This window comes from Theropithecus gelada, chromosome 1 (genome assembly GCF_003255815.1).
Source record: "Theropithecus gelada isolate Dixy chromosome 1, Tgel_1.0, whole genome shotgun sequence".
In the NCBI taxonomy this organism is placed as follows: Eukaryota; Metazoa; Chordata; class Mammalia; order Primates; family Cercopithecidae; genus Theropithecus; species Theropithecus gelada.
Genome location: NC_037668.1, coordinates 164387184 through 164407997, shown reverse-complemented (window position 1 = coordinate 164407997; position 20814 = coordinate 164387184). Strand labels below are relative to the sequence as shown.

Genomic DNA, 20814 nt, shown 5'->3' with positions numbered 1-20814 from the left:
GCATTGTTCTCCAGTGAGTGACTCACACAGGGAATGCTCTGTCCCCCTCAACAGCATTTTTCCCATGTGCTGTTTTGGTGACTCCCAGGAGCTATGATCAGAAGTCCTTTCCACTGCTCTTGCTTCCTGGGCTGTACCTGGGCCCTCCACCCTCTCCCCAGCTGGAGGCAAGCAGGGGGACCAGACAGGGGAAAGCTCCTCCGAGCCTGGCAGATGCCAGGGGCCTGTGAGACCAAGGTCTCACCTCAGTTTCTCTCTCTCTGAAGGGGAAGTGACAGAAATGCCAGTCAGTGTGTGGTGGCTTTTTATTACGGGCGTGAAGTGGGTGTGGGGGCAGGCAGGAGGGGTGGCTCCCACCTAGACCAGCTCCCCATTTCCAAACAGGAGCTGTCCGGGGAGCCCAGGAGGACCCAGGAACTGGGGGAGTGCAGGCCGGAGACAGGTGTGATCGAGGAGCAGATCTTTGGTGAAGGAGGCTGGGCCCTACTTCCAGCGCCCGGTGACTTTGGCCTTCCCGCGGGTCTTGGAGCTGCAGGGGAAGCAGGACCCAGTGACATGGAGACACAGGCAGGGTAGCAGGTCACCATGGGGCTTGGGTAGGATGAGGGTGCCAAAGGTGAGAGGAGCAGCCTGGAGCTGCCTCCAGGGGCAGAATAGGGCAGCAGCCTGAAGCTGGAGGGAGGCTTCTCTGCCCCATATCCCACACCCACCAGCAATCAGAGGCCACAGGGAGAGAAGCATGAGGCCCCGGAGGACCCGGAGAAGGAAACTTGTGGGCTGAAGCAGAGGAGGAAAGCCTGGGAGCCTGGTGCGCTCCAAGGAGGAATGGGATGGCTGGAACGTAGGGAAGGAGGGGACAGGCGGTAGGCTAAGCGAGGATGACCTCAGACACTTACACTTTCTGGTTATCGTTGATCCTGTTTCGGAGAACATTGATCTGCAAGAAAAGTGGGAAAGACAAAGAGCAACACTGAAGCTGATTGGCTCAGGTCCCAGGTGGCCTGGGGATGGGGAGAAGGGGGCTGAGTGCAGTGGTGCAGTAGAAGGAGGAGCATCGAAGAGTAGGAGGGGTTAGGATAGTCAAGGGTCAGGAGGGGCCGGTGTGCCACAGGCAGAAGCCAAGGAGCAGCTTCCAGGATGCCTCATGGGCCTCTCACTGTGGGGTTCCAGGGCCATAGTAGGTTCAGGATGAGAGTCCCATAAGGAGGGCCTCTGAGAGCTGGGCACAAAGCTGGAGGCTGTGTCATGGAGCCCTCCTAGCAGCCCAGCCCAAGACCCCTCTGGGGCTCCCCGACCCAGCTGTCCACCATCCCAGAAGCTGTGCCCTTTGAGGGGTAGTATCCCCATGCACCACCCCTGCAGGGCGCTGCCCCAAAGTTTGGCAAATCTGTGTCCTGTTGGCCAGTACAGAGTTCAGTGTGGAACCAAAAAAAAAAAAGAAAAAAGTGGAAGACGCAGGCCTAGAGAGGCCATAACAATGGCTGACACCTGCTGAGCATTCAGTGGGTGCCAGGCTCTGTCCTGAGCACCTTCCCAGATATGAACCCATAGGACTGCTATGAGGGCGTAATAAGTTAATACATGGGACATGCTGGGAACAGTGGTTGGAACACTACAGTAATAATAAGAATTAGTATTATCTCTGTAACCCTCACAATCACCTGTGAAGTAGATCGTAGTGTTACCTGTGGAAATGGAGGCAAGGAACAGTAGACTAACTCACCCAACGTCACACAGCCAGTGAGGGGCACAGGTCAGGCATTATGGCTCCAAAGTCCATGCCATTGTCACCAGGCAATACAGCCTTTCTCCGTATTGGGAGGTGGGAGTGCCCTGTAGCCATTGGGGCCTGAGCCTGCCCAGGGAAGGGCTTCTTGCCCAGGGAGGAGTGGTTTGGCAGGAGCAGCGGAGGAGACCCTCCAGGGGAAGCTGAATTCTTCCCTTAGTCAGCAAAGGCGCCCCAGGGCCGGGGTTGGGGGGCTGCGTAGGGAAGGGCTGGTACCCAGGTCTGAGCTCAGGGATGTAGCATCCATGTCCTCTAAGCCATTTCCTTGCCTGGTGTGTGTTCGCCTAGGACCCTCATTAGTGCACATAGGACCCTGAAAGACTGTGGGCTTGAATTTCAGCCTAACTGTGCCCACACCAGGGCCTTGGGTGTACATGGGGAGAAGCACCTCTCTGAGGGCAGCCCTCCCCCTCCACTGGGGGTCCTGGCTTGGTGCATCCTGGTCCTTGTATCCAGCTCAGATCACTGAGCTGCTGCCTTGACATGTTAGACACCCCCAGGTTTGGAACCCCAGGAAAGTGTCTCTGCTCAGCACCCGCAAGCTCTCAGACACTTCCAGCAAGCAGTTGTCAACGTGGTGGACATGGAACACTGCTGAAGGCCAGGCAGCAGGGGCAGATGCAGGAGCTGAAGGGGGCTGGTGGGTGATAGGGACAGGGACCCAGGGACCTGCAGCAGTATTATGGGACGCAGTGAACCAGGAGGAGCGTGAGATGGAGACGCTGGGCGGGGACAGCATGGCAGCCCACCTCGTATTTCTGCTGCTTGAACTTCTCCTGCAAGTCGAACTTCTCTGCCTCCAAGTTATAGATGCTCTGCCACAGCTCCTTGGCCTTCTCCCTGCGCAGGCAAGGGTGGGAATGGGATGAGGGCCAGTAAGGAAGGGCCCTCCTGGGCCTCCGTCCTGGTCCTGGTCCACCCCCCAGGGTTCCAGCCCTCCTTGCCACCTCCAGGCCTGCCAAGGGTACCCCAGCCCACCCCCTGGGCCTGACCCAGCCTGGGGACCAGACGGCAGCACCCAGTGCTCAAGAATGGACACGAGGGGCTGCCAGGGCGAAGTTCCAAGAACAAACGGGGAGCGGGAGAAGCCCTTCTGGCGCAGGAGAGCATCTAGTTCAATCCCCTGTACTGACACCCGTGTGCAGGTGGGTAAGATGAAGCTCAGAGAGGTGGGGCACCTGCTCAGTTCTCTTTGCCCATCAACAAAGCCCAGAAAGGAGCTGGCCCCACCTGCTGGAGCCCAGCTCTGGTCCCACCAAATTTGCCGTGGGAAAATATGTGAGGCCGTCACGCCCTCTGGTGGCTCATACAAGAAGTGTCCTCGGCCCGACCCCTCCCGGAGCAGATGCGGGCAGTGCCCCAGGACCCCTCCTTCCAGCCCCCACCTCAGCTGATCTTCATTCAGGTGGTCGATGGCCAGCACCTTCCTCCTCTCAGCCAGAATCTTCTTCTTCTTTTCCCGCTCGGTCTGCCTCTTCCCACTTTTCCGCTCTGTCTGAAGGGTATGGAAAGCAGAGAACACTGACCAGATTGCCCCCCTCCCTGTCCCCTAACCCTCCCCAAACCCCGTGGGGGTGGAGCAAGGCCTGTAGGAGGGCCAGGTTCTTATGCTCGTCTTCCTGCCACACCCCACACTACCAACTACATGCATTCCCTGGGGAAACTGAGGCGGGGCAAGGAGGATCACGTCAGCCTCTTCCTTCTTTGCCTAACTAATCTCTTCCACTTCTCACCAGCTTCCTCCCGTCCCTAGCCAGCCCAATCTCTTCACTCCTCCCCTCCAGCAAGGCGCCTTTCCCTCCCAGGGAGCTCCCCAAAACTATGGGCTGGAAGAACACGTGAGGTTTTTGGTACCCACCTGGGCCTGCTAAACCGGGAAACCATGAGAGAGAGGCCCAGAGAAAAAGACCAAGACGGCAACAGAGACACAGAGAGAAGGCGGGAAGACAAAGGCAAAGAGACACGGAAGAGAAGATTCAGACACTCGCTGTAGGCAGCCGGGTTTACTAGGACGTGGGTCTGGGGGTTACAGCAGGGGCTGTTTGATAGACTTTGATGCCAAAGTCTTGGCTGGTGTGGTCACCATGGGGGCAGAGGCAGGGGGTGGCCTAGTTCTGAGCTGGGGACTAAGCTGGAAATCTAAGAAAATGTTTTGATTCCTTCCCTACCCAGAGAAAATAAATTTCACATACGCCTCCTCCCTTGAGACTGGAGGATCTAGGAGGAATGGGGCCCAAAAGTTAGGGATTGAGAGTCAGTTTCCAGGAACAAACCACCTCACATCTGTGCGGCACATAGACACTTTCCATGGTAGCTCATCTGGGCTTCTCAAAGCATCAAGGCAGACAATACAAGTGCCAGTTAAGGAAACTGAGGCTCAGAGGTTGCAAAAGGTCACACAACTGTATGTAGCAGAGTTGGGTCTCCAACTAGAGCTCTGACTGTAGGCACAAGGCTCTTCCAGCTGCACCCAGCCTCCTTGAGGGATCCTGAGCACTGCTGGGGCCAGGCATGGGGAACACCACTGGTGCCCCAGGCTCTGCCTGTAGCCCCTATCCCAGCAGGCCCCTCCTAGTGCAAGCCACGGTCAGGCTGAAAACCAGCTCAGGGGCTGGGCATGAGGAGACCTCAGTCTCCCACCCACAACAGCTGGGAATCTCTTCCTGGGATCTGACCTAAAGTCTACCTGCTGCAGTGGACACCTCATTCCTCAGGGCTATACCAGGACCTCCTGGCGATCCCTGCTGCTCCCCACCTACCTTCTGGATGTAACCCCCAAAATGCATCATGTTGGACAAAGCCTTCTTCTTCCGGGCCTCATCCTCAGCCTTCCTCCTGTTCTCCTCCTCCTCTCGTCGAGCCCTCTCTTCCTGATTTACAGCAAGGAGGAAGAAAGCAAATTAGGGGAAAGGATGGGAAACCCCGATTCTGAGCTGAAGCTTATGGTCTTTATGGGTGAGTTCAGCTCTGTCCACTGGGCAAGGAGCTTTCTGAGGGGGTAGCTCCCAGCACGGGGCTGGCCCACAGGAGTCCACTGACTGAGAAATGACTGTGTGAATGAATGAGGTCTTGATTCCCAAATGTGAGGTCTCGTCACCCCCTCAAGCTGGGAGTGCCCCTGGAAGACCTGTTGCTCTGGAAATGCCTTCAGCAGCTGCAAGGAAGAAAGCTACAGGGCCTTCAGTTCCCACGAAGTCTGCACTGGGGAAGGGATGAGGGCTGGAGAGTGTTATAAAATAACATGTTCATAAGGACCCAGGCGTTTCTCTCTTGTTTGCTGATATATTGTCAGAACCAAGACAATGTCCACCACTTCCTAGGTTGATATTGATATTGTTTTTTGTTTTGTTTTGTTTTGTTTTGAGATGGAGTTTCGCTCTTGTTGCCCAGGCTGGAGTGCAGTGGTGTGATCTCGGCTCACTGCAGCCTCTGCCTCCTGGGTTCAAGTGATTCTCGTGCCTCAGCCTCCCAAGTAGCTGGGAGTACAGGCATGTGCTACCACCGTCAGCTGATTTTGTATTTTTAGTAGAGACGGGGTTTCTCCATTTGGTCAGGCCAGCATTGAACTCCCAACCTCAGGTGATCCGCCCACCTTGGCCTCCCTAAGTGCTGGGATTACAGTCATGAGCCACCGCACCCGGCCAATATTGTCTCTTGACTGATTTCATTCATGCTGATGAATAGAGAGGGGTCTGGGGGCCCAGCGGGAGCTGGGAGCATGGGGGTCTCCATGGGCCTGGGCTGGGGGTCACTCACAGCCAGGCGGTTCTGCCGCTCCTTCTCCCGCTCATTCCGGATGCGCTGCTGCTCAGCCCGCTCTGCCCGACGTCTCTCCTAAGGCGAAGAGGCAAAGCCCACCCCGGTGTGCATAGGGAGAAGGTGACATTGCAGGTACAGAAACCTGCATGGTGTGGCAAGGGAATTCCTGGGGGGGGAGGTTCCTCCCAGAGTGTTGAAGCAGTGGTGCCTGGCCTCCAAGGGCCTCCACTTTCAGCCAGCTCCACGGACATGCACAGCAGGGTACCTGCGGTGACCCATCTCCAACATTCCTCATGGTGAGACTGCCCTCCACAATTGGGAAACATCAGGCAGGCTCCTCCTGAGCTCTGCCCTCACCTGCATCCCACCCTGCCCTGGGAGCTGCTCTGTGCCATATGCTTGGATAGATGGCCAAGTCATTGCTCCAGCCAGAGCAGCATGTCTGTGGGAAGGCAAGTTTGATGGGGAGAAACAAAAGCAATCAAAGCAGCCTCCATGATCTGCAGGAGAAGGATGTGGGATTCTGCAGGTCACACTCAAGTTCCCTTCATCTGTAGGGGAAAAGGAGGCAAGGGCAGGGGTGGGGCAGCAGGCCTGTGACCAACCAGTCCACAGCCTGGGCCTGAATTAGGCCCTGGGGAGGCCTGAAACAGATCAGACTCAGCTCTGGCGGTCAAGGAGCATCCAGTCGGGTTGGGGAGAGCAGGCAGGGACCCAAGACACCAGTCAGGGCTGCAGGAGCTGTGCAGAGTGCTGGAGAGCCCCTGAAGGAGAGCTCACACCCAGCTGGGTTTGAGGCACCAGGGAAGGCTGTCTGGAGGAGGTGGGGCCTCACGAAAGGGAAGGAGGACAGACTGGGCCATCAGAGAACATTAGGTGGGCAGACTGGACACCTACGATCCTGTCCTTCAGAGAAACGAGCTCCTCCTCCTCCTTCTTCCTGTTCTCAAAGTGAGCCTCAATCAGCGCCTGCAACTCATTCAGGTCCTTCTCCATGCGCTTCCGGTGGATGTCCTGTGGGAGGACCACTGTGGCTCAGAGGCTGCCCCTCCAAAGAGGCCAGGGGAGAGATGGGTGGGCTAGACACACCCCACCACAATGCAGAAGACCTCTGGCAGGGTCTGGCGCCTGGCCAGGGAAGGGGCAACTGTGGCCTGAACCCAGGACCACACCCATGGACGGGCACCCACCCTGGCCGGTGCTGCACCCATCCCACCTGTGCTCTACCCCAGCCCCAGGTCACAAAATCTCTGTCACTGGGGGCCCTTGGGACTATCCCCAGCCCAGGCCTGCTCAACCCACAGCCACCACTCACATCAAAGTCCACTCTCTCTCCATCGGGGATCTTGGGAGGCACCAAGTTGGGCATGAATGACCTGTTGGAGAGAAGAATAGTCAGTGAGCATCAGCCCCATTCTGGACCCAGGGACTAAGAGTGTCCAGGACAGGGTCCTACTCCTTCCTAGAGAATCTTCCAGCACTGCCCCCACCAACCACAGCAATGATATTAACACTGATGTCAACAATGGCAGTCCTCAGCCTTGCTCAGCACCTGGGAAAGCACAAAGCTCTTTCACATATGCCATTTCACTTCATGCTCATGATATGCCCATGAAGTAGGTATTGTTAATCTCACTTGGGAGAACTGAGGCTCAGGGAGGTAGAGTGACTTGCTCAAAGCTACACAACTTGGAATCCAAGAATCTGTGACAAGATGGCATGCTTGTCGGACTCCAAATCCCCTGGTGGACCCCGCAGAAACTCGCCATGAACCCGGGAGTCTTGCAGTTTGGTCCTAGTCCCAACACATACTGAGACCCAGGGGGTTCTCTGATTCTTCGTATCTCCATCTTCCCCCAGCTGTGTGGAGCTGAAATGAGATACCACAGTGCACAAGAGGCCAGGAAAGGGAAAGGCACTGGACAAATGAACGGATCTGGGATGTCTTGGACTGGTTTCAGAAGCCCCCACAGAAATGGGAAGAGCCTGTGAGTGGGAAGAGGTGCCATCTGCTGGCAGGGTTGGCATCATCAAAAGGGAAATGCTCCCTATAGCCCAGCCCCCCAGCAGACACCACCTCCAGGTGGGTTTCACGTGTGTGGCACCAAGCCACCCTGCCCTGCCCCCTCTCAGCTCTCTGAAGCCGCCATGCCTAGGCTGGCACAGTTTCATTGTTTAGCTCCCCACAATTTGCTTCCCTTTATCCCCAGGTCCCACTTCGGCCATGGAGGAAGGTGTTCTGGCCATACTGTGAGAGAGGAGAGTGTCTGTTCAGGGCACTTCATCTAGAAGAACATAGCCTCATCCCTGCCAGGGAGCACGATCAGTGATGGAGTGTTGGGTGGAATTCAGCCCTCACTCCCTTAGGAAGAGATCCTTGTGCAGTATACAACTTGTACAACTGTATGTGGTAGTCTGTGCCCAACAAACCCCCAGCCCATGCCCACTGTCCCTATTGCATCCCTGTTCCATCATTATCCTCTCCCTGAGCCTCTGCTCCTGGCTCTACCCAGATGCATCCCACTCACCTGGGCTTGGGTTTGGACTCCTCCATTGGGCCATCTGGAGGAGACAGAAGCACACAGCCATGGGTCAGGGGTCCCCAGATGTGGTCCCAACTCCACCCTCGATGAGCTAGACCCCTGTGGATTTGCATTTCCCTAGCTGCACAGAGAGTCCCTCCCGGCACTGGGGAGCCTGATTCCAGAAGCATCCAAGAGAATAAAGGCAGCAGGGGCTGCAGATGCCACACTCCCTCTCCCATAGAGTTCTGCAGGGCACACACTCACACAGTGTGGAATTTCACACAAAGCCTTCTCTCACTCATCAGTTCTGGGCAAAGCAATTTTGCCTCTTTTGGGCTTCACAGTGGGGAGGATTCCTTTGGAAAGGTCCCCAGGGGTCCTGGCCCTAGAATCCCTTCCCAGGTCTTTGCCTCCTTTGTTACCCCCTGGACTTCCTGGTAGCCACAGGGCAGAAGCTGATGACATGATTCCAAGCCCCAGCTGGTTGTCCCCTCCCCCCTGGAGAAGTGACTGGGACCACCTAGAACCCTGGTGAAGGCTGCAGCATGACAATGACTGCAGCAATGGCCCACCATGACCATCTATGCATTGGGATTTCATCCTACGGATGCCACATCCTACAAGTGACTTCACCTAAGCTCTAGGAGCTTCATGTGTAGATATGACTTCTGGGTCCCATTGCTCTGTCCAGACCAGGGGGCTGGACAATGGTCCCCTCTCCCACTGGGTGCCACCAATGCAGCTTCTCTGGGAGGAGAAGGGGCAAAGTTTAAAGCTCAACATCTAAAACTTCGGAAGTGCCACCAAGTTCTGTCCTCTCCTCTCCCAAACCCTCTCAGTGCACACCCACTTCCCTGGAAGGAGCACGGTGGGCATTCTCCTCCAAAGCTGCGGTGAGGGGCTCCTTTGCCTCCCTTGTACCTCTCTCCTGATATCCTTACCTTCAGCTTCCTTTGCTTCCTCTTCTTCTCCATCTTCTAAATGAAACACGAGAAATCAATCAAGGTCCTTGTTCTGAGCTCAAGTCCCCCCATCCCACCAAGAGCCTCCTCGACAAATAAGTCCTAGCCAAGATGCACGCTGTTGGTTTTTGGGGTCACAGAGCTGTGTCTCGCACGCACACTCCCCTGGACCCAAGACTCTGCCTGACACAAGAGAAGGGCTGAGTCAACGTTTGTTGACTGGGCAATCAACGGTTGAATCTTAGCCAATAGGAGAATCAGATGCACATGGGAAAGCCTGTTCTGGGGTTTCTTACTGCCTCAGGAATGGCTCCGGGGGCTCTCACCACCCCCTGAGGTCCCTGCACCCTCATCCAGAGACTTACCTTCTGCCCTGGTCTCCTCGGTCTCAGCCTCTGCTTCAGCCCCATCCTCAGCATCCTCTTCTGCTGCCTCCTCCTGCTCTAGAGAAGTGAAGCAGAGAGAGTGAAGAAGCAGGCCCCACTCGTGCTATCAGGCAGAACCCAGAGCAGAGAACAGGCAGTGGGGAGTGGGGATGGGGGTCAAGACATCCAGGTCCAGACGAATTTGGGGACAACCAACGTGAATGCCAGGGGGCTGCCATTCTTGGTTTTGACTGTCAGCTGCCTCCTCCCACCCAGCTTAGCCCCACTCATCCCAGAGACCTCTCTGATGACAGGACTCCACCTCCTTCCCCAACTTTCCAGCCCAGAAGTTCCACCCCGTGTCTGGCACCACAGAACATGCCCTGCTTAAGCTGAGGTGTCCGGAAGCTCCTGTCCTGAACTTAGTGACTCTAGACACCCTCAATCCACATCTCAAAGAAATCAAAAGAGTATGACTGTGTGGCTGGATGGTGCGCCCAACATCTGGATCTTCATACTATCCAGAAAGTGGACAGGATTTTTCTATTTTCATCCATTTGTTTGGCAGGATGTGGCCCCCATCTCAATCAGGCACTTGGAGTAGACAGACAGACACAGATAAGGGAGACAGGATGCTGCCTGGCCTGGGCTCTGCCTGTAGGAAGTGTTCTGTGATGCCTGTTCACTGATGCACTGGGAAGTGGGTGCCTCTTGGCGGAGGGAGAAGAAAAAGCCTCAGGCAGGAGGAAGACACCATCATGGGAGAAGGGTCGGCCTTCATCCTCTCTGTCCTCCCTTCCCAGGTCTGAGTCCTCTCTGAAGCCTGGAGATGCCTTTTCTTTGATCCCTGCAGGAGTCTTGCCTCAAAATGATCCTTCTAGGTGTGAAAGCAGAGGGCTAGCGAGGAAGGACATGGCCATTGTGGGGTTCACCTTTAGGCCATCCTGTTCACACCTCTGCCACCTCATCTGGCATGTCACTTCTCTGTACAATATACCCCACCCCACCCAGTGGCCATGCCACATCCCAAGGATGGGGAGCTTACTGTCTCCCCGGCACACCGACTGCATCTTGAGATATCGCTGTCAGGACGCACTTTCTAAAATTACGCCCTGGTCTCACTCCCTTGTCTTGGTCCTGTACTCCCCATCAGCAGGGCACATCTGAAGGCTGATGTCATGTCCTTCCTGCTCTGGCTATTTCCAGTCTCCCTGGCTGTTCTCCAGAGGACTTTGTCCCCAGACTCCCCAATCAACACCCTGGACACCCTGCCTGGCGCTGTCCAGCTCCTAAGGAGCGCCAAGCACGGAACACTGGGATGTGCGCGGGGGCAGAGTGGCGCTGCTGGCTTCCAGATGCCAGGCCCCCTCTATGGCCACATTTGGAGCAGTTTGGGAGACCAGGCAACCTGGGTCCCTCCCACCGCCCAGCCCAGGGAAAGGATCAGGAACCAGGAGGAGGAGCCAGTGGCCCTGAGGGTCAGGCATGATGAGCAACTCGGAACTGTGATCCTGGTCCCTGGGACGACTGACCCACTCCATCCCTGACCCCAACTCCCACCCCCCAGCCCCCAGAGCAGGGCCCCGGACAAGCAGGCTGTACTCGGGACAGCAGGCAGCAGAAAGCACCACAGAAGGAAAGGCTGTACTACCGTCTTCATCCTCTCTCCAGTCTTCCTCTTCTGAGGTTCAGGGAGTGGCCGCAGCGGAGGGGAAAAGCGAGACAGGTTAGTCTAGGAGCAGAGAGCCCAGGGCAGGAGCAGCCACCCAGCGCAGTGGTTTTAAGAGTGTGGGCTTTGGAGTTAGGCCAGCGTTCCAATTCCCAAGCCACTACTTTCCAGCAACAGGGGCAACTCTCTTCTCAGTTGCTTCCCTGAGCCTCAGGTGCCTCATCAGTAAAATGGGGATCATTCTACTCACTTCTCAGCCCTAGTGAGGACTGAATGACCTACCACGCATAGAGCGCCCAGCAGGTGCCTGGCATAGGAGGAGCATGCTATCTGTGGTAACTGCACTGCCTCTAGACGACAGAGCCTCGGCTTCCTTCTTACGAAGACAGAGGCCCCTAAAGAGCAGAGAGCGGGGGATAATTCACTCCCATCAAATTTCCTGCCCTCAACAAGCATGCCCATGTTCCTGCTCTGAATGAGGCTCTTGGGTATTCTGCAAACCATGTCCAGTTTCCAGAAGCCACACTTTAGAAAGGCTCACTGGAGAGCCTGGCCCCAGGGGAGATTTGCCCGGCCTTTTGGGAGGAGGCTGCCCCATCTGAGAAGGGTCCAGCATTATAACCCTAAGGAAAGAGGCTGCAACTACAACAGTTGTTCTATGTACAAATATCTGCCCAAAAAACAGTTCCAGCAAGTGGAACAATTCCTCTCCTGGAAGAAGGACACTTGGCACTATCTATCCTGCAGGCTTAGCGGACACCCATCTAGAGGTTGCTCTCTCTTGATCATTTGCAGCCAGATCCTCAGCTGTGTGGGAGGCGGGTCTCATCTATTCACGGCAAGCAAGGCGGATGCTACATGGCTCAGACCCCAGTGCAGTGGAGAATGACTCTGTTAACTCACAGCCAAATTCTACCGTGTGTGGCAGGCAGATTGGTCCCAAATCCAGAGATCTATGTCACTAACTCCACCACCCCAAACCTGTTACAAGGAAGTGGGAAATCCTCCAAAACAAAGGAAGGGCCACCATATCAAGAGTCTGTTCAGGGAACACAGCAGAATTTGGAACCAGCTAGATTTTTGATTCAAAAATATATTTCCAATAGCTTCTGAAGTATCTGGTGTTCTTTGAAAACCAAAAAAGATGCCTGTGACCTCTCAGTTTCTCCTGTGACTTTCTCTTCTGTCTCCTCTTTGGCCAGACACCCCTGGAACAGCCCTAAATGTGCAGGAGGGTCCCCATTTTCCCTAGGAGCCATGGGGAGCAAAGGAGGGGCCATCTGAGCTCCCCCCTTGGACCTTCATAGAGACCCTTCTCCTAATGTCTACACGCCACATGCTGAAGTGATACCTGAGCCACTAAAAGGCAGGGTCCACCTGCCTGGGGTGTAGGGGGAGGACTGGCATGAAGCCTCTGAATCACTTCCATGCACCAAGCTCTCAGGAAGAAGGAAAAGTGAGGGCATTCTTTCAGAGAGATGTGGAACCCACAGCTGAGGAGGGCAAGGGGTTAACTGATCAGAATAGGAGCAGCAAGAGGGGCCTCTGCAAGCTCAGAGTCATAACAAAGCTTCATGCCGAGATAAGACTTCTCAGATCACTGAGCAATTTCATACTCACAATCGCATTTGAGAAATTACTAAATGGAATCTTTCAGGGTGTATCATGGCATTGTGGTTATGTTTTTTAAGTAGTACTTATCTCTTAGAGATACAGTGTAGCGAAATCTTGAAGCATGAAATGACATGGTGCCTGGGAACAATTTTGGACGTCTGCTCTAAAATAACTGGGGGAAGGCGGAGTATAGAGGAAAGAAGATTGGCCCTAAGATGATGATTGTTGAAGCTGGTAATGGGTACATTGGGCAGGGGGAGCATTATTATTATTATTATTGCTACCTTTATATGCATTTAAAATTTCCCATGATAAAAGGGAAAAGAAGCAAAAGTAATTGGGAAAAGTGGTCATTGGGTTTGAAGCAAATGACAGACAGAAGAGACAGGTTTAAATTGTTTGCCTCAAGACCCGAGCAACCCAGATAGGACTGATTCCCATTTTAGAAGGCACCATTGTTGGAGGATCTTGCTGAGCTGAGAGTGAGGAGCAGGGACAGATGAGCTGCTTTCCCAGGGATCCCAGGATTTCCACATTCCTGAGCCTGCCCCTTTCTGGCTCTCCATCTGCCTGAGGTACATACCTTCAACAGCTGCTTCTGGTCAGAAGAGAAGTCCAGGCAGCAAGAGAAGAGAGAAGAGGTGGGTCAGTTTCAAACCAGGCTGTCTTTGATCCAAATGAGTACACATGTTTACGCTTACCTTCCTGCTCCCTGAGAGCAACAGGAAACACTGTTAGTAGCTCGCACACATGCACATGCAAACACACATGCCTGCACACATATGTACACATGCATGCATGCACACACATGCACGCACAGGCTTGCACACACTGGCCTTTCCCCAAAGATAATCCCCCCTTTTTTTCCCCTTGTTGGCTAGTGGAGTCTACACTGCCCTGCCCACCTTGCGATGACACCCATAGTCTGGCCTGCCCTTCTTATGCAGGGCTGCCTCTTACCATCCTCGGCAAGCCTCTGCCCCGGCCAGCTTCGTCTCACCATCTTTCTGCTCACTTGCTCTTTCCATCTTTTCCCAGGCTGTATCCCTTTCTAGAAAGTCCTGCCCTCTCCCAAATCTCTTATCTCTCCAAATTCTACACAGGTAGGACCTGCCTCCTCCACACAGCCCCCTGACTGTTCCAGCCCCTGATCTCCCTCTCCTCAGAACTCCTGCACTACCAACAGCTCGCCCTCCACACCAGGTCCCATTTGCTAATTTCTTCCCCCAGTTTATGTCTTCATATCTCAACAAGATAGTAAGTTCTGTGAGGGCAGGAGCTGTGCCTATACCTCTGTCTCCTCCCTGGTGACCACTATCCTCCATAGTTATTGGATTGGCTGTGTCCCACCCCCTGGTTTCCCTCTGGGACAGGACTGTGGGCAGGGCACTGTCAGGGAGAGGAGGGATCCAAGACGGGGTGATAACACTGGGTTCTCTGGGACAGGACTGTGGGCAGGGCACTGTCAGGGAGAGGAGGGATCCAAGACGGGGTGATAACACTGGGTTCTGAGCTGGGTTTTGGGGAGCACAATCAGCTCTGTGGCCTCTGGAGAGTCATTGAACCTTCCTCAGTTTCAGGAGACCCAACGTCTCAGCTTCTCTGTTCATGGCCAGTCCCCTAGCCAGGACTGGCCAAGGACCCCAAAGACCCTGGAGCGGAACCTCTGTGCTTCCCAAAGTCCCTCGGCTTGTGCTCTGCCTGGGATCTACAAACCAGGGGTACAGGAGTGGAAAGGAAATGGCTATATCTCTCCCCAGGGTGCCCAAAACACACATAGCTACTTCTACCCAGAATCCTAGGACAGCTGGGAGGCTCCTGGACCAGGCGTCAGGGCAGCGGCGGGAGGGGACCCCACTCAGGCAGGATGCTCCAGATACTCACTCCTCCTCGTACTCTTCCACCACCTCTTCCGTGTCAGACATGGTCTCTGCTCTCCCTCCAAAAAGAGAAAAAAGTCAGTGGAGGTGCAAAGGGAAGCCTGCCTTCCTCAGAAGAGCTCTGGCCCCTGTTTTACAGAGATCAGAGAGGCCTGGGCTGAATCTAGTTCCACCCCTTATGAGCTTTGCGACCTGCAACAAAAAGCCTCTTTCCTCCCCTGCCAGGGGAGATAGTGACACCCACATGGCAGCAAGGCCACCTGCTGACGTCCACTTCATTCCTCGCCCCTGAACAGGCAACACTGCCTGGGATGCTGCATTTCCATCTGTGACACTCAAGACAATGTCTGCAGTTTCTCACCCTTTCCGTCCACTCCGCCCACCCCCACTCCACAGGATCTGTTTGGCACTGCACAAATCTTCACTGCACAAAGGCTCACTGCAGCCTCAACCTTCTGGGCTCAAGCGATTCTCCCACCTCAGCCTCCTGAGTTGCTGGGACTATAGTTGTGCACCACCATGCCCAGCTAATTTTTGTATTTGTAGTAGAGCTGGGATTTTGCCACATTGCCCAGGCTGTTTCGAACTCCTGGGCTCAAGGGATCCTCCTGCCTTAGCCTCTCGAAGTGCTGAGATTACAGGCGTGAGCCACCACACCCATTTCATCTGTGCTGGACAAAAGTGAGACCTGGACAAAAGGTATTTGGGCACCCCAAGAGACCGGCCTGGACAAAATTTATTTAGAGACCCTATCTCTAAATAAATAAATAAAAGCATACAGAAGGGATCCTTGTGGTTTGGGATCTTTTCAGTATGTCGACTATGGTGATGGATACATGAACCTACACAGGTTAAAGTTGTTTAGAGTTTCTCACACACAAGGTGCAATTGTGGGCAAATCTAAATAAGATCATAGATTGTATTGATGTCAAATCTTGGTTTTGATATTGTACTAGTTTTGCAAATGTTGCCCTTGGGAGAAACTGGGCACAGTGTGTAAGGGCTTGCTATTAAAGACAACTGCATATTAGTCTTTAATTATCTCAATGAAATTCTGATTAAAAAAATGTTCCCCCAGGGAACTCATTCTGAGATCATCTTCTCACTGCACTGGGAACAGATAATCTAGATTCAGATCCTCTTCCATTAGCTTGCTGAGGGTGTTTAGGCAAGTCTTTTTAACATCTCCAAACCTCAGCCCTTTCTCTGTCTCATGGAGATAAAGTGTACACATCCTGGCTACTCAGGGTCTTTATGAGGCTCCAGTTGACATTAACAAAAGGGGAAGGCATTAGGCAATGTCAGGTGTTACAGTGCGCATGTAATCACAGGGAGGGGGCAGACAGCAAGCGCTTGAGTGTGAGACTAATCTCATTTTGAATGCTGGCTCCAGCATGCATTTGCCTGCGACCTTGGCAAGGTCACTTAACCTCCCTACATCTCAGCTCCCTTTGCTGTGAAATTGCTGCTCTTCTCGGGTAGGTGTGAGGAACAGAGCTGGTGTGAAGTGTAGGCATTTAGCTAATAACTGCTATGACCCAACCCTCCTGGGCCATGACAGTGCACTGCTCCAGGGACACAATCACGTTGTTTGAAACGTGAACAGCAGCCTCTGTTGTAGTGCAATATGCCAGCCCCACAGCCTCCCTGATGTTGGCTTCCAAGGGAGAGAATGGACGGGGTGATGTGACAGTGAGGCTGAAGTGAGGTGGGAGAAGAATGAGAATGATGGCAGGACCACCTTCCAATGTTCCTCCTCTGCTGCCCGCCTCCTGCCCCACTCACGCCTGCCAGCGCTGCAGCACCAATTTCAGACCCAAGCCTCAGGATGAGGCCAGAGGCACATAGATAGTCCTGCTCACTCCCTCACCACCTCTCCCTGCACACCCCCCCAGAGTGGCTCAGACCAACCCCAGGCACTCATCTGTGGACATCCAGCAAGAGCCAGGGCTCTGGTTGGGTGGGGTGATGACCGCCGTAAGGCAGCCTCTTTGAGGCTGAGCCATTCCAAGGCAGCTGCCACTGCCCAGCTGCCCCTCTAGGTGGAGACTTCCCCAGACTCAGCACCCACTGCAGCCCTGGATTGACTGTCTTCAGACCCTGCTCCCATTATGTCCAGTCCTGCTGGGTTAGAAACAAGCACAGCTGCAGCACAGTGGTCCCTCCCCTGCTCCCTCTGCTGGAGCAGGATGAGGACAGTGAGGGAGGAGCCTTGTTTACAAGGAGCTCTGGACCACAGCTCTGAGCCACTTTTTTGCCCCAACCCCCAGGGTGGGGTGGGTGGGTGAGCAAAAGAGACGTCAAGTGTGCGAGTTGCTATAATGGGGGATCAAGTCTCATTCTGCTGAAAAAAAGACTCAAACCCCAGAGAGTCTCCAAATGGGTCTTAGGGTGAGCGTGGCCAAAGAGAATAGCCTTCCTAACCCCAGGATGGGTGGGGGTGACAACTGTTACCCAAAGCCCCAGAGGAGCCGCCAGAACTAGTGACTTGAGAACTTGAGGAGCTCCTGCCTGAGCCCCAGAAGGAGCCTGTCCCTCAGTGGGAGGGAGAAAATTCTCAGAGGAACCGTGCATGTCCAGCCTGGGTGCATAGCTTCTAGCTTTCCCTCTCCTCTCCTATTCTGCCCTTCCACCAGTTCAGAGCCACTGGGCATGGTGCTGGGGGCTCACAGGAGGACAGAGCGCTTGGACTCCTCTCCCTGTTCCTGGGAGCACCATCCAGCTCCCAAAAATAGCACACAGACATGGAGGATGGAGGAGGGCTTTCAGCCAGCCCAGAGGACACCACCACGCCAGTGGCTCAAAGGCAGGACCTGATGCAGAGGAAAGAGGTGGGCTGAGACTGGAGGCTGCAGAATGGGAGAGGGTCAAGAACCTGGCAGGGCAAGGGTCCCAGAATGTCTTGAAACACCTGTGTCCTCACACCCAAGTCCCACCCCCTTCCACAGGCAGCTTTCTAGCCTAACACATTCACAGCCAAGAGATCAGGGTCACCTTTCTTGGAGAGTGAAGCAAAGACAATAGAAGGCATAAAGCATACTGACCTTGGGGTCAAAAAATCTGGGCTTAAAACACAGATTTTGCTGTGTGGCCTTATTTAAGTCACCTAGCCTCTCTGACTTCAGTTAACCAACTATAAAACAGAAGAGCCTTGAGTTCTGTCCTTGTAGAAACAGTCTCCGAGTTTCTGAGAAACACAGGCCCCACCCCTCAGTCCTTGTCCCCAGCATTTGACTGGGATTTTCCTGAGCCAACAGCTGTTAGCCCACCAGGACAGCGGGGGTAAGGGGATGGGGAGAGAGCAGGAGGAGTGGAAGTGGCGGGCAGAAAGTAGGAGGCAGCAGGCAACCTGATCCTCAGATTCCACTTTTGCAGAGAGAAGGAAGATTCGCCCTCTGAGACATGGGTCAGAAAAGGAATTTGGGAGGGCAGGTAGCTTCCTGGCTACAGCAGGCCAGGAATGTGCTCTGAAATTCCTTACACACCAGGCAACCCCCTCCCCGAATAGTCTTCAGCCTGCCCAGGAGAAACTAGAAACCAAGGGAATCTTTCTCTACCACTCCTGGGCACAGAGCAAGGCCTGTCCCAAGATGGGGTGTTGGGGTGGGGTGGGACAAGGGTTACACTTACAAGGACCCAGGTTAAACCCTTTAATGCCAACCAGCTGGGCTCACACCCAAGGAGAGGTTCTCCCAGTGAGGACTTTCCCCATCTGCCCCTCAAGTGCAGCTCAGTTCAGGGTCCTCTCTGGGAGGGAATGGCACTGAGTCAGTGGCATCAAATGGAATTCCTGCCTCGGCCTGGAGAGGCGCTGCAGTGGCCCCTGCACATCTGGTGGTTCTCAGTGCTTCCAGGACAGTTTCTGAGTTCCTGGCCTTGAGAATATGACCAGGGGACTCACCTGACTGACAGGGCTGCAGTCTCACTCTGCTCTCTGGGACTCAAGAAGGACCTGCGTGGAAAGCTATAGGTGACCCTCGGCCTGGAACAAGCAATTTGGGGGAGTCCCTATTGGTTAGAGCTTCATTGTATTTAGAGCAGGCAGAGGCCTAGCAAATATTTAGCCCACTCTACAGATGAGGAAACTGAGGCCTGGAGAGGGAAAGTGCCTCACCCAAGAGTTTACAACTCTACATCTTTAGTGGCAGGTCCAGGACTCCAACCCTGGTCTCCAATGGCCACATGGGATTCTCTCTCTCTGCTCTATTGTACCAATCTTGGAGCCCAGTCCTGGCAACCCCTCCTCTGAAGTGTGACTTCCACCAGGAGGGGCCATGGACTTCTGCAGACACAGGCAGACTCTGGGTAAAGATGCCAGGGCCCAAGACCCTCACATCTCCCCGTCCATTCTCTGTTCTCCTCTTCCCCAGAGCCCTGCCCGAGCCTTACCTCAGAACAGCAGCTGCCGACAGATCCTGGAGGCGTCTGCTCAGCCTCGGCAGGGACTGGGTGAGGCAGAGGATGGAGAGGGCTTTAAGCAGGCATGTGGGCTGGGGCCTGGTGAGCCAGCCCTGCGGAGGGAGGAATGCACGACAGGGGATGGGTGGGGCAGGGGGATGGCGGTGGGGGTGGGGGGTGTTGGCTGCTATTTTGGCAGGTGCCAGGGACAAGGCTACAGGAACATGTACCCCACGCCATATAAGCCCATGTGGTCCTCCAGCTGCTCAGATAAGCTATTTAAAACCAGAGCAGATATGCAGGGAACAGTCATGCAACATAAACCAGCTGTCCCTCTTGAGAATCCTGATAAAGCAGAGGCCAGAAACCCAGGCCTGGGAGGGCTGGCTGGGAACAGGGTTGGGGGGCAGAAGGTAACCTCCAAGACACTCCGTAAGTCTCAGCACCAGAATCTTGGAAGGCAGAGGGCAAGAGCTATGTGCTGCTCCACTTGAACCAATGCTGGGGGTGAAGACACCTTCCAGGCTACCAGCTCCTAATGGGCTGAGCAGCCTTGGGCAGGTGGCCGGCTCTGCCAGCCTCCGTGAGGGCATCTGCAAGGTGGGTCTTCTCCATGACCCCCAAAGCCATGTGGCACACCTCCTCACAGGGAATGGACTTAAACCGCTACGGGCAGCCAGATACAAGGTAGAACTTCCAGTCAAGAACCTTGAACAGGCGGCTCGTTGTGCGAGAGGGGTGATGCGGACTCTCGAAGGTCATCCCTTAACGGCTTTAAAATCAAACAGTGCCGGACTATGACCTGCTAAACCTGCTAGACTGCAGATGCATGTGTCAGGCCCCGGGCTTTCGCTTGCTTGCCTGTGTCTGACCATGCATATGCACTTGTACGTTCAGGGCTGGCCCATTGCAGGGTTCGGTAGATTATGAAAATGAAAGAGACAGGAGGAAAGCAAGCCAGTGGGCAGCTGAGCTGACTCTCCCCTCCATCTCACTCTGAATCTTCACAGCCTAGGTCCTGCTTGACTCTGAAGCAGGAATGGTCCTCCTCTGGACCAGGCCCTCCCCTCCCCCATGACCCCCCTGGCACTTAAAGATCTTGCCCATTCATGATCCACACTCCTCTGTTTCTCTGTGGGCGAAGAAAGCAATCTCGCTATTCTCTGCCCTCTTCTCCCATCACCCAGTCATGTGTCCCACCTTCCCAGTCCTCAAACTCTTCTCTCAAACCCTCTATCTTGGGAGTTACTATGCTGCCTCCACCACTAATGTCCTTGAAAAGGTCCTCTGCACAGGGGACTTGCATTTGCTCCATACCCATGCTGCTGTTAGACTTTTGTCCCATCACTCAGCTGACTTTGTCCCCTCCATAGTTCCCTGTGGCCTCTGAGTCCGGTGGCCTTGATTGCCCAGCTCCAGGCTTATCCCCTGCCACGTGGGTCTCCACACTGCCAGCAGATCTGCGGCAGGGCAAGCGGAAGCCAACCGCCTGCTGGCCAGCATCATGGGACTGAGAAGGACCACAGGGAAGCAGGGAGACTTTGTAGAGAGACAGGCAGATGGAGGGGAGAGATTCCTGAGGGATGGTGAGGAAGGAGCCAGGCCATCCAGAAGAAAGTGGGAGGAGCCCCATCATCTCTCTATCCCAGTCTAGCCCATGAAGCAGGGCCTAGCCTTGCCTCGGGTCCTGGCCTGGAATAACGTAGAATTTGGAATTACTTTTCCCAAACCCCTTTTTAACTTGAGGGTGGGTTACTGTTCCTTGTAAGCCCAATAAACTTTCAAACAGGCCACAGTTTATTTGCATGGATGCCTAGAAGAGGGGTCTGGGCACCTAGATCACTACAGAGCCCCAT

At 54.5% G+C, this 20814-nt stretch overlaps 1 protein-coding gene across 7 annotated transcripts; it reads right to left on the bottom strand.

The window, feature by feature from the left end:
• Window positions 1-281: 281 nt before the first annotated feature.
• TNNT2 (troponin T2, cardiac type) lies at window positions 282-19088 on the bottom strand. 7 transcript variants are annotated; one of them, XM_025402854.1, is made up of 17 exons: window positions 18950-19027; window positions 14565-14619; window positions 13382-13392; window positions 13264-13278; window positions 11049-11078; window positions 9398-9475; window positions 9012-9047; window positions 8074-8107; window positions 6861-6921; window positions 6443-6559; window positions 5543-5620; window positions 4546-4656; window positions 3645-3653; window positions 3172-3281; window positions 2536-2626; window positions 897-937; window positions 282-529 (listed from the first exon to the last, which is right to left on the bottom strand). In XM_025402854.1, the coding sequence occupies exons 2-17, from the start codon at window positions 14603-14605 to the stop codon at window positions 484-486; spliced, it is 909 nt and encodes a 302-aa protein (XP_025258639.1). In that variant the 5' UTR covers window positions 14606-14619; window positions 18950-19027; the 3' UTR covers window positions 282-483. The 7 variants fall into 7 exon arrangements, with proteins under 7 accessions (XP_025258639.1, XP_025258649.1, XP_025258642.1 ...); XM_025402864.1 differs by lacking the exon at window positions 11049-11078 and having other exon boundaries at window positions 14565-14752; window positions 18950-19088; XM_025402857.1 differs by lacking the exon at window positions 3645-3653.
• Between the last annotated feature and the right edge of the window lie 1726 nt (window positions 19089-20814).

Excerpts from the sequence above, each read along its gene's own strand:
- TNNT2 (XM_025402854.1), bottom strand. The coding sequence starts at position 14,605 with ATGTCTGACACGGAAGAGGTGGTGGAAGAGTACGAGGAGGA. Across the intron at positions 6,922-8,073 it reads GAGTCCAAACCCAAGCCCAG|GTCATTCATGCCCAACTTGG; the intron begins GTGAGTGGGATG and ends TCTCTCCAACAG. Across the intron at positions 2,627-3,171 it reads CTGAATGAAGATCAGCTGAG|GGAGAAGGCCAAGGAGCTGT; the intron begins GTGGGGGCTGGA and ends TTGCCTGCGCAG.